The sequence below is a fragment of the Synchiropus splendidus genome, chromosome 5 (genome assembly GCF_027744825.2).
Source record: "Synchiropus splendidus isolate RoL2022-P1 chromosome 5, RoL_Sspl_1.0, whole genome shotgun sequence".
Classification (NCBI taxonomy): domain Eukaryota; kingdom Metazoa; phylum Chordata; class Actinopteri; order Syngnathiformes; family Callionymidae; genus Synchiropus; species Synchiropus splendidus.
In genome coordinates, this window is record NC_071338.1 from 26,609,822 (window position 1) to 26,622,952 (window position 13,131).

Genomic DNA, 13,131 nt, shown 5'->3' on the forward strand with positions numbered 1-13,131 from the left:
CTTAACCTTTTTGATCTCGGGGCCCAGCTTTTCCAGAACAAATGGGGCTGGGGCCCATTCAAGTACTAGAATTGATTCATTAAGCTTCATTTCATTTGTGATCGACAACCATATTTAATCTACTTACACAACAAACAACAACAAACCAAAACCTTGTAAAATGACATGAAGCCATGTGATCATCTCAAAGATCAAAAAGTCCAACCAGCAGCAGAACCAGGTGCAAGTCATATTCAAAGAAAATAAATAAAAAGAAAAAAAATACTCTTAATGCAAACTGTTGAGAAAATTGATAAAACTGTACATCATGAATAAAATTCTGAATAAAGCAAATATAATAAAACAATGTCCGAATATATATATATCATAAAATAAAATAATATATTTTATTTTCAATATAAACTCCAAAGAAGAAGCATAAATGAAAGCATTGCCATACATTTTTAAAAAAATAATTTAAAAAACTTCAATTTAGTAGTTGGTATCATTTTCTCAGCATTATTTTTTCTTTTCAAGAACTTCTAAATTCTAATGACCCACTACTGCCCCCATATGAGGTAAAAAAAAAGCTGAGCACCTCGCTGCCCTCACAGCCCGAAGGTGTAAAACAAAAAAAATTTTGGGGCCCTCAAGGAGGCGCTCGCGGCCCAACTATGGGCCTCGGCCCTATGGTTGAGAATCACAATTCTAAAGAACAGAAAAAGGCAATATTTTTCTTCTAATCTCCACAGCATATATTATCACAAAATATAAATACATACATACACGCTGACATTTATTGATCTTGAAAATATTTATGATCCATTTTCACTTGCTGAACCACGTAGTGAGAATTTTAATCGGAATAAAGTGATCGCTGAGCTACGAGCTAACAATGCACCAAACCTGAAGGAGAGAAAGTGATTCCATGCAGAGGTCAGAGATAATGACCGGACACCTAACACGGTTATTTCATCAGAGAGCACTTTTAAGGAATGTGTCGGTGTCTAATGGATCGTTTTTTTATTTGGCTTAATAAAATGTCTGTTTCTGACTGAAATGTTGGATAATTGGTTTCCATTACTCGTGCAGTTGGCCTCAACTAACCACTTAAATTCACATAGTAGAAGGATAAAACTGCTTTAATTACTAACCAAGTTAGTTGAGAGTTTTAATGGGTCGGTTTCCTGACGGTGCTGGAACCACCAGTCAACCCAGCTGCATCCAAAGCCAAACAGGATCTGGTCGAGTAAAGCAGCAGCAGGTTTATTTGCTGTCTCCGCTCAGCATCTGTTGGAGCGAACGTTCCTCAGTTGTCTCTCGCTGGCTCATTACCCTGAACTCTCAACAAACACAAGCAGAGATTTCGGCTCCCACCACCAAAGCAGCCACTTGGAAGTGGGAGGCAATATGGCAGGAGGAATAGCAGCATGGTGTGAAATCAGATGCGAAATCCCAGTGCGAACGTAACAGGAACTGTAAAATACGCTGATGGTAGTTACTGGATCACTTCCAACATTAATGTGAGGTTTCATATCTGGTGTTGTTTTTCAATTCCGGAGGAAGGAGTCAAAAGCATGTGGTTCAGATGGTATAGTAAAGACTGATGTTAACTGGATTAAATCAGCTTTTATTCGCTCCCATGAAGGACTTTGGTGAATATATTTGTTCATACTGAACATCAGTCAGAAGTACATCAACTCTCAGCATTCAAGGATCAAACATTGAACACTCTCTGAAGATCCTTCCGTGACGTCTGTAAAGCATAGCTCAAGGTGCTGTCTTCACTAGTTTTAAAATCCTTCTTGTATTCCAACTGCCAATTTGCTAAAAGGACATTGTATTTCTGTTGCAAGGCTGATAAAGAAAGACAAACAATTTTTCTTTGATTTTACTACAAAAATATTATAAATGAATAAAATAAAAATAAATTCATCCAGGCTTGCTACAAAAACATGAGGTATGAAGGCCCATGAAACTTCAATGGTGCTTTATTTTTTGGCAATTGAAGATGGAAGATGAATCTGAGACAGGCATCAGGTGCCGGGTTTGGTTGAATATATTATTGAATTTTGAAATGTAGGCAAGTGAACCTTTTAGCCCTCAGTGACTAAAGGTGATGTGGGATGTTCAAGTCCTTGCAGAGGAGTGCATTATCTGTGTGGGCAGCGGCTCATTTACCTTGCTGAGAGGGCTGTTATCCTGGCCACATCTCGCCGTGAGCCCGCGTGTGCGCTGATGAAGAGAGAAAACAAGGACCAATCCGTATTCCGGAAATAACCTGTCATTTACTGTACGTTCATGCCGATAACCCTTCACCAAACCGGAGCGGAAACTTGGAAGCGCTTGAGCTTAATCATTCCACAGTTTGAAATAATGAGCGCCGTACGATGTGTTTTGCTAACAAGGGTTCATCTCAAAATAGACTCATTTTCAGTGAAGCTGGAAATGCTTTTGTGGCGCAGCCATCTCCGCACCTGTGTCGGGTGGAGGCTGCTGTTCAGTTGCTGGTATGGGAGCGATGATGCTACAATGCGCTAATATTGAACGTGACTCATCTCCCATTATATCACCTTCCTGGAATCTAGGACGCAGTAATCGCTTAGTGTTTCTTTCTAAGTTTCTTAGTGCTACAATCCGTGTCCTTGTGTGCGTATTTCAAAGTCAGGAAATATTCAGTCAACGCTTGCTTTTCATCCCCATAAAACAGATGCATGCGTGTATCTATGGAAGAATAGAGTGGCAGCATCAGTGAAGATGTACCATCAAACACTCAGTATTCTGAAGGATATAGGGGGATTATGCAGACACACTCGCAAAGTGAGCCGGAACGCTTAATGAGGCCCAGTGTGCAGGGATCATGCATTGAGTAGCGTGTCTGGCAATAACAATCCAAATCTCAAAGGGTCTGACCACGGTGTGGGGTGCCATCACTAGGTTTGTCTTGAGATATTCCTCCACATGGAGGAGCTGAAGTATGAGGGAAGCCTCGCTCAACCAACATCCAGAAGAGGTGCGAAGCCCAAAGGCGGCTCCTCCAAAACAAGGGAAACCAGATGATGTGGCTCCCTGCCTCCCTGATGTGGCTCCCGCCTCCCTGTTGCGGTCCTTCCTGGGTGTCTGACTTGGAGGAGGACCTGGAGCAGGCCCGGAACAAGCAGGGACGTTTACCACGGGGCAGTGTCTGGATTTGTTCTGGGAAAGCTCTTGTATCTCCCACACACATCCGTCTGGGGAGAAAGACCACTTGACATGATTTCAGACACATACAGTATTTTTGATGTGTTGATGTGGCTCACCAACCAAACCAACATTGCTAAAAAGAAAAGAAACCAAGAAATTGTTATTAACGCAATCTCAACCAATCCCTGAGAGGTGTGTGTGGCTCTGCATTTTTGTTCAATCGCAGCAACTTTCTCGCAAATTCGACTCTTTACTTTAGTCCTTTGGTCCTATCACCACCCCTCTATACAGCACGTGCACCATCGTATTCGCCACCACCTTATAAACAGAGTCATGTGTGACACCACAAATATTGCCGCCAAGAGTTGCAATTTGGATGTGAACCATTCTGAATCGATTCCTAAATCAGACTTGGCCAAACCCATGGCTCCTGAGCCACATGCGGCTCTTTGCCAAATGAGCTGCACTGTAGAGCCGCTGAACCGTATGTGGTTTTGGTCAAGTTACTGTTAAGATGTTAATTTAAACAGGAAATATGTCAGGAAATATGTCGAAAATTTCAAGATATTGTTGGAAGACATTGAATCGTGTTTAACTTTGAAATAAACAACACGCCTTGCCGCTTGTGCACCAATCCAACACGATTTAACATTACTTTGTTCCTGTCTACGCCACTTGCTATTTCGAACAGGATCACGGTAAAATGCATTTATTTTAAAAATAAATGCCCGAGAGACATACGCTGGATGTGAACCACAGATGTACTTTAACAGATATGCTGCTGCAAAGTCTAGCTGTTCAGGTGAGCCTCACAGCCTCGGACACACCTACATATTTGGAGGATGTGGCTCTTTGCAGCAACACAGCAAAACAACGTAGCTCCGAGCCTCTGACAAGTTGTTCCATCGCTGATTTAAATAAATAGACAGAGCTAAAAACTGAAACCCACTAATGCAGCATGCTGTCACCAGAAAACTATACAGGGCGGACACAAACAAACATGGCTGACCGCGAGATCCATCTCTCTCCACTCTATTTCTGAGACTCCACACTCTGAGACTGTGTGAAACATGTTACTGTATTAAAGAGCCGCTATTTCCCATCATTATCACAATTTTCACCACTATTATTGAAAAATCTGCCAAAGAAAAAAAAACGTTTTTGGCTGCAACAATGCACAAAAAGTAGGTGAAATCCTGGACGGACTGAAAAGGAATCCTGCATCTTCATGCAAACGGTTTGGGGTTTTGCCGCTCATATAGGATAACTGTCCTCAAGGACTGCTGACTGGCACTGGTAAAAGATGTTTGGAATTTTGAGTGCAAGACTCTGGGGCAGAGTGCTGCACAGCAAGGTCACTCTGGCAGTGCCCAGGAGGTAAAGTGGCACCTCTCCAGTGATGAGAACACATTTTGAAGGATGATCTAAGAGGTAAACAAAATAATCACGACACCACCAAAGAACAAAGAACAACACAATGTTGTTGTTGTTTGTTTAAAACAATAATGTCTTTACATGGTATACAATTTGTTTGAACATCATAATACTTTTCTAAACACTGCAATTTAGGACAGTAGTGTTGAATAGCAGCAGTATATTCCAGTGTTTTTCAACTGGTGTGCTGAGAGTGACTGTCAGGTGCACAGTGAGAAATGATCCACCTTCACCTCATTTATCCAGAGATAGAGGTGGGCGATATGATGACATTAAATCATGAACAATTAGAACCTGTCAACAAACGGCAAGCAATGACACCAGCACTGTCGAAAACAGCTGGGACCAGCTAACAAAATAGCAGAGAGAAGCTAGAAAAACCTCACCGAAAAGTTCTAAAGACATCAGTGATGCATCAATATTCACCTGCAAAACATGGAATAAACCTCTTGTTTACCCAAACTCACTATTCAGTATGTTTTGCACTACTGACCCTTCTGAAGAGAGATTTACACTCTATTTTTATGACCGTTCAGTGTTGCTGTTGTCCCTTCTCCTCTGATCTGTTCAGACACTTTCTCCTCTCACAATAGCCCGAGTCGTCACCTGTACAATGACGTGGTTCGGACAAAAATGAACCTGCTCTTCTTCCTCTAAAACCACTGACAAATCCCTCATTACTCGAGGGTATAGCGACTGCTTCCACCGCTGCAGTGCATAGCGCATCAGCGTTTGGTATCACCAGTGACGTTACAAGATGGCGGCGGCGTTTTACCCACAAATGAGAACCTTGTCAGAACACAATGTATCGTGGAAACCAAATTCTATTGAATGAAAAACCAATATTTCTGCTTACTCTCTGTTTATTATGTGTTGGTTGTGTTGTTGCCGACATTTTAATCTGTAGTTAAAAGTATTTGGGACATCAATAATAGATCATCGCGGTCCTAAATATTAGTTGTGGAAAAGTAAATCATCCGTTATTTCTGCAATGGATCATAAGAAACACCTTGTTTTTATTTTTCTGTGGACGCATGACTTGAATGATAAACCCCCCTCAAAACCTCCCTGAACCTGAACCCCTTTATAAACTCATGTAAGAACAGACTTTCCTATACTGTTTCTCTGAGCGAGGCAAAACCTTCCTGACTCTGTGACTTGGTTCTGACTTGCTTTCCTGAAGGACGACTTCACATCCCTGTTGTGATGAAGCAAACATTGTTCATTTCTTGTTTGTGGCTCAGTGAGTCCCGTGTGAGGGTAAAAGCAGCTCCACCACTCTTTGTTACGTGCTCCGCCGTTCGGAGTTGACATCCAACAGAGGTGTTTGTTCTCTGCTAAACTCATCACGCTGACCCACTTTGCAAAAGTCCACACCAATCGGGTTAATTAAACACTTCCCAAATAGCAGTCAAACACAAGTGTGTGTGTGTGTGTGTGTGTGAGACGAACACAACGCCCCCATTAAGTCCAATCCAAACAGGCAACACTTTCTTTACACGAACTGTCCAGAGTTTCATTCCAGCCTAAGCCAAGATCTCGTTGATGCTATTTTGCTGGGAAGCCGAGCCGCCGTGGCTTTTCCATCATTGACACAAGCATGAAATAGAGTTAAAGCTCCGATAAGAGCGAGGAAGATAAATATGTCTGAAGGCGAACAGTCGGAGACATGACGGAGAGGAGACTGTAATAACTTCACTGCTTATCTTAAGCCACAAATCCAACGCAAACCAGACGCCCTAAACTGTTATCACTTTACTGTGTATCAACAGAATACCAGATATGAAGGAACAAAACAAAAGTCTTGTATCAGCCTCCTGTTGGACCAGTTGAGGATCTGATTTTGTGAAGAACGGTGCACAAACTGCTTTTGATTTTACAGCTATTAACTGCACATTGTGGTGTGTCCCTGGGCTCGAGTGCCATCATTCAAATGCTTGGTGTGAACTATTCTAGTTGAACATTTTATTGGCAATTTTACCATCAGGCATGAAGGTTGAATATAAGCCATCATCAATATGAAAAAACAACCTCATTCAATGCATGTCTCAGCTTCTTGAGGTGGAACTGTAGCTCCTGTACGCACACTTGACTCACTGACTCCAGACTGAATAGAACCTATAAAATAAGAAATAATATAAAGCACAAAATAAATCACACAGGAAAATATTTTTTCATTATTGCAATATCATTAGAAAAAGTCTCAACAGAAATAAACAACAAAATGGACAACAACAAACCAAACAAAGAAAAATGCACTAAAAATATGCTATTTCATGGAAGAATTGTTTGATACTCTACTTTGAGGTGATTTTTATCATATAAATATGATACTGCATTGCAAAAAATAAATAAATCATGAATCAAATAAACAAAACAAGCGCCAAAAAAAACCATTTTATTCACCCAGTCATACTCGCTCCATGATGACGATGGATGAAATGATGATATGCAAATCATTTTTAAACATCTGTGAATGCCCTGGCATTTATTTAGTGTTTCTGTGTTTCAGCGACAAAAGATTTTCAGCTTTGGGGTTTGGCGCCAGAATTCCACCAAATTATGAGGTGAGTAGCAACTTCTTTCACGCGTTCTCATCTATATTTCAGCCATCACTTCGTCCCCTGACCTTCACACGTGCCTTTGCCAGCACCATTATGCAAACTGTGTATTCATGTATTCTCCTTGGATCCTGGATTTCCATGACCCATTTCATGACATAATCGGTCATGCTGTCAACATTTCACATTCAAAACCAATTATTCAGATTTTTTTCTCCCTCAAGCTCACGTTAAATATCAGCTGGTCACGTGGTAGTCGGATGTTGGAGCCCTCTGATGTTCGTGCTTGACTGACATTTGAGTTCAGAAAATGAAGCGGTGAGAGGTTCAGGCTTTAGTGATGGAGACCTCAGCAGAGATGATGATGTTTGACAAGAGAAGGCTTCAGTTGTGTCTGACTGCTTCAGTTGTGGCAGATAAATATCCTCAACATGTAAGATTTCCATGTGCATCTGGGTAATAGTAATATAAGTATTTGAATGATGGCCACATCGCATCACATGGATTAACACAAATGCACAGTTTGTTGTTGTGTTTTTATAACGTGGTGAAGACGATGAAGACTTCCTCCTCAATATTGCCTTGGTCTGCAGGAGTTCCTTACCTGTCACTCAGTCACCTACTCCAAATTGTCAGCGGCCACCCTGATTTAACTGGCTGTTTTACATGAATCTGAGGATTCCAGTAATGTCTGAGGGAGTATTTCATCTTTAGTTTTCCGGGGACACCACTGTTTGACTTCTCAATCTGCCTGTCATCTGCCCTCAGGATCACATTATGTGGACTAGGAAAACATAGAAGTAGAAGAAAATGTCATTACATCACAGTCAGAGTCACAGTCAGGATGTTGCAACGGAATCTAAAAAAATGCCAAAAAATGAAACAAAAAATAAAAGATGCAGTGTAATAAAAGATATGAAATAACTGAATAAAAGCATTTTTAATGTGAAAAAATATTCAAAGCAAAACTTTAGAGCTCACATGTGTTGTGGAAAAAATGTTTTGTGTCTATCTATTTATCTAAATGTATCTATATATCTATCTATCTATCTATCTATACTCTAGTTAATTAGAGAATTTGTGATTTATTAATCTCAATTAATAGCATTTCAATGGTATAAGACTATTTGCCACAATGACTGAATCAAATGATGGGTCCATACATACATTTAAGCAACAAAATATTGTTTATTTTGCATCAGTTTGACAGTAGCACAATAAATCATGATGGTGGCTACATTCATATATATATATATATATATATATATATATATATATATATATATATATATATATATATATATATATATATATATATATATATATATATATATATGTATAAGAGTTTTAATTTTATAAGAATTTCGAGTACATTCAGAGTAGTGGAAACCCTGGCCATTGTGTAGTGAAAAACATCCTTGAACAGAGGCAAACAGATGCTTTTGTTTGCTTTGGTTCAGGGATTCCTCCATGTTTGTTATTGTTATCTTCCTAGCTGTGACGTGTCTTGTGCATCAGTGTGAGCAGTGGACCAGGAACTCCTGCACTTACAAAGGTTCACTGGAGAGCATACTGCTAAATTACATTTATTTATTTATTTTTTGTAATTATGTTAAATAAATCTGTTTACCCAAAATATATGTTTTTTTTTTTAAAGAAATGTATTTGCTAATATTGGTTGATAGTCACTAATTTAAAAACGCATTACATTGGAGAGAGGAAAATAAAATAAATATGATTTTGTCACAAATACGACAAAAAAAAAAATCTATAATAAATATCTGTGTACAATTGTTTTAACCTTGTGCCCATGGGGCCTGACAGTGGGTGACACATTGGTTAGGAGGATGTAGACTTTTCAGAGGTGTAAATATGTGGTGATAATAAAAGAGAAATGAATACATCTGCTGTGTACCTCGGTGATGGAGGAGGCCACCGTTCAGGGCTCCTGGGATCACACTCAGCAGCCCACAGTACAGACAAAGCAGTGGGCGCCAGGGGATCATTCCAAAAGAATAAAAAATGTTGAAAACAGTGCTGCACTATGTTGCAGCAGCGGAGTGAAAATGTGTTTCCACTATTTAGACAGCGAAAGGACACATCTTTATTAATTCCAAATTGACTGAAACTGCGTGTCCAACAATAACAGGAGGAAAAAGACAGACAGAAAACTGGGATCCCAGTCGGAACAAACTGGAACCAACAGCCTGCTGATGAGCCGCAGAAGGCGACTTCAGAATCTCGGGTTAAAACAACAAGCTGTTGCCGCAGACGACAGAGAGGAGTGGTAAACAGTGGATAAAACTGCTTGCTTGATAGCCCTTGAAAAATCAGCGAGGAGTTTTTAACCTTGAAGCGTGAACAGGATGTCCCTCACAATCTAAGGTGCATCTTCCAGAACACTTCGCAAACAACATCTGGCTAGTTAACGCCTTCATTTGCGCTGGGCACATTCTTCCTTTGACACTGTTTGGCTGTTTACTTAAACAGCAACCTGCCTCCTTTAGTGCCCTCACACTCAAGCTGTCCTACATGATATTTTCAATAATAATCATCATCATATGCTTCCACACGGGCTGCTGGTGGCGCTGAAGGAGGATGACTTTCAGGTCATTAGACCAATTTCTGATGATGTCTGGAACCCTCCTGGAGGTTGATGAACGCCGGGTCTATTTTTGCCCGGGTCCCTCTTAAAACCTCTGGTGGGTCATCTTCCTCAGCAGCTCGAATGTGACTAGGAAACAAGTCATGAAGTTGGAGCTTGCGCCAGCAGTAAAAACCCATCCCACAGATTTGCATTTCATTTGGCACGTGTTTGAGAGGCAATCACATAGGCGTCAGATTTTGAGTCGAACGTTGCCAAAGCTGATCGCATATTAGAGCGCCGGCTCCACATCTATATTTAAATAGATCAAATGCGAATTTCTGCTCAGGCCTTTTCAGTGGCAGTATGAGGGATATTTTAGGAGTGATATGTCCAGAGAAAGTGTGACTTTTTTTTGGGCTCCTCCCTTCAGGGGTCGCCACAGCGGATCATCTTCCTCCATCTCACTCTGTCCTCTGCTTCTTCTTCTCTCAAACCTACAAACCTCATGTCCTCCTTCACCACCTCCATAAATCTGCTTTTTGTCCTTCCTCTCCACCTTCTGCCTGGCAGTTCCAACCTCAACATCTTCATCTACCAATGTACTGGCTCTCTCTCCTCTGTACATGTCCAAACCATCTCCATCTAGCCTCTCTGACTTTGTCTCCTAAACACCTGAGCACATGTGCTGTCCCTCTGATCCTATCCATCCTGCTCACTCCCAGAGAGAAGCTCAGCATCTTCATCTCTGCTACCTCCTGAATACCAGATTTAACCCTCAAGAGAGTCCATTTGAAAATCTGAAGGTTTTTGTTATGCATCTATCTTCAGTGAACCATCTTCAGTGTGGGGAGTGCTGGATCCTATCCCATGGTCGTTGGGCAAGAGGCAGGAATACACTCTGGGCAGGTCGCCAGTCCATCGCAGGGCACTCACACACACCTAGGGCCAACTTTAGAGCGTCCAACCTAGTGAGCATGTCTTTGGACTGTGGGAAGAAACCTTCTTGCTGAGAAGCAGCAGTGCTAACCATTGGGCCACTGTGCCACCCTCAGCTATTTTGATGGCACTTTGAACATAATATTTTTGGTGTTATGTTCCGTTTTTGTTATGTTTTATATTTATATATTTAATTAGTATCCGCTGAAATGAATGAAATAATGAGACGCCAAGGAGTCAAGTCTGTGAAGGGATTTACGCTGACTACAGCTTGAAGATAAACATGTTTAATCTGTGGTCTGGATGGTGAGAATGCACCAGATGAAAGAAACAACTTTTAATCTTCTCAGATGAAACCTCTCTCCTCGTGTTCTGCTCATTATTGCTTCGTGATCACAGCGATGATTCAGAGCGTGAATTAAGGATTAAAGTCGGCAAACAACTCGGCGCTAAATAATGCTGTGGTTTCCATTGTGGAAACTACCGATGGGACCTCTTATCAAAAACCACAGCGCGGCTCGCTGACGTGTAACGCTCGCAGACAGGATATTACAAATCTCAGATATTGTGTCTCCATCTAGTCGGCGGCACAGAGAGGCAACGGCAGAAAAGCAATCCGCCAGGAATGAATTTTGTTTTTGCAGACATTTGTTGACGTCATGTGGGTTGAAGTAAAGGTTGTGCTGTGTTTGTGAGTGACCCCGCGCTGTTTATCTGTGACCCCTGATGTTGGACTCCCCACTGCCTCTACTGTGGGGGGAAAAAGAAAGAACGGCACATCTTTATAAACCTGTTTAACGTCCTCGCTCACCTTTATTCTGCGTTTCGTTGTTACGAAAGCTTCGCTCTTGTGACAACCCTGAGAGTGTGTCAGCATTCAAGTCTTAAAACACATCTGAAAAAGAGCTGGTACGAGAGACAGGTGTATGAGACCCAGACAGAGTTTGTAATTAAAATGAAGGAGGGCATTGACTAGGATCCATCTGGTAAGTGTTTACAGATGCTCGTGTTGGGAGCAAAGCTTTGACGTCTCTGCCCGGAGATGTCTCGCTCTGATAGAAAGAAAGGAATAGCAAGCCTGGTCATGCGTGCGTGGGTTTCCTCTGGGCTCTCCGCCGTCCCCTCAGGAGCCTCAAACAAACGTGCATCCTGCCTAAATAGATTTTAAAAAGAGAGTTTGAGAGCGTGCTAGTCATGTATGGTGCCACCTGTTTCCTGCTGCATCATCTCCTCAAGTGAAATCCTTCTGAAGTGTCCCAGGTGTTTTGGCCAGAGGTCGGAGGGAAGGGCAGAGCTACTCAGGGACTTGAGCTGAATCCTAATGATAAACAAAAAAGATGAATCTCATTGGTTCCTGTCTGCCCACAGGTGTCACATGACTTTGCCATTAATTTTAACCCAGAAGATGATGAATGTGAAGGTAAGTCACTTTTGTCTTTGGTGCCATTTCCCTCCATTAGCGACATCATTCACACTTAAGCTCCGTGGTTTGTAAATGTGAATGCGAGTGGATGAATCCTGGATGCTCCTACTGTATGTTCTGGTGCTTATGAGGTTTTCCCCACCGTTGCAGAAACACACATAGGCTACTCGATGGTTCTGACTGGACCATCTTGTCGGTTCTTATCCCCCAGCCCTGTCACCGTACACCGTTATTACGGCAATAAGAAGACTGCCATTATGATTCGCTGCTGCTCTTTTACTTCTTCTCAGTTTTAAGTGCATGAAGTTTGGGATGGGTAACTTTCATGTTTTAACCAATTTGGTGCCAAAATCCGCTACCGAGTCCATGGTCCGCCACTCAACACTAGGTGCTAACCTGTGGCTGCGGCCAAGCATGGAAACGTGGTAGCGTTTGACTTAATGTGAGTCGATTGTACCGATCAAATTCAGTCAGTACTGGGTCAATATGGATTTGAAATCGGTACCCATCCCCACATGGAGTGAATAATCATTACTGCCCCCTGCTGGTGAGCCCTTGACAGTTGTTCGCTGTGGCCGAGAGGACGTTCCACATAAAAGTGGAGCTGCCAAACACTGAAAGGGAGATAAGTGATACGCTGTGTTGACGCCTGAAGTTAGGAGCTGACAGAGGGAGGTAGAAGAATACATCAGATTTACACACACTCCAATGCCACTTTCCATTACTCCTCCTGCCCGTAAAGATCTCAAACAGCACCTATAAATCTAAAAAAAGCCATAATTGTCAGCAGGAAACCAGTGAATTGTAGCATCGCAGAGGGAAATGAGTCCTTGTATTTTGGTGGGCTGCCTTTAATCATTTGGCAACAAGTCGAGCCAGTGAAGGTGTAGCGTCATAAAGTCGCACAAGCGGGGACTGACCCTTGGAGAAACTCATAAGTGAAGCTCTGCTGTACTGTAACATGAGGGGCCACACGCAACCCACCACATGGAGTTCAAATACTTTGCTTATTGAGAGAAGATTTATTT

General features: G+C 41.8%; 1 protein-coding gene across 2 annotated transcripts in view; it reads left to right on the forward strand.

Annotated features, from left to right (window-relative positions):
- Positions 1-13,131, forward strand: part of cpne7 (copine VII) — a 47,816-nt gene that overhangs the window by 22,902 nt on the left and 11,783 nt on the right. For both annotated transcript variants that reach the window (XM_053864911.1, XM_053864912.1), the window contains 2 exons: positions 7,109-7,163; positions 12,049-12,100. In XM_053864911.1, coding sequence (XP_053720886.1) covers positions 7,109-7,163; positions 12,049-12,100 — 107 coding nt within the window. The remainder of the gene's footprint in view (positions 1-7,108; positions 7,164-12,048; positions 12,101-13,131) is intronic.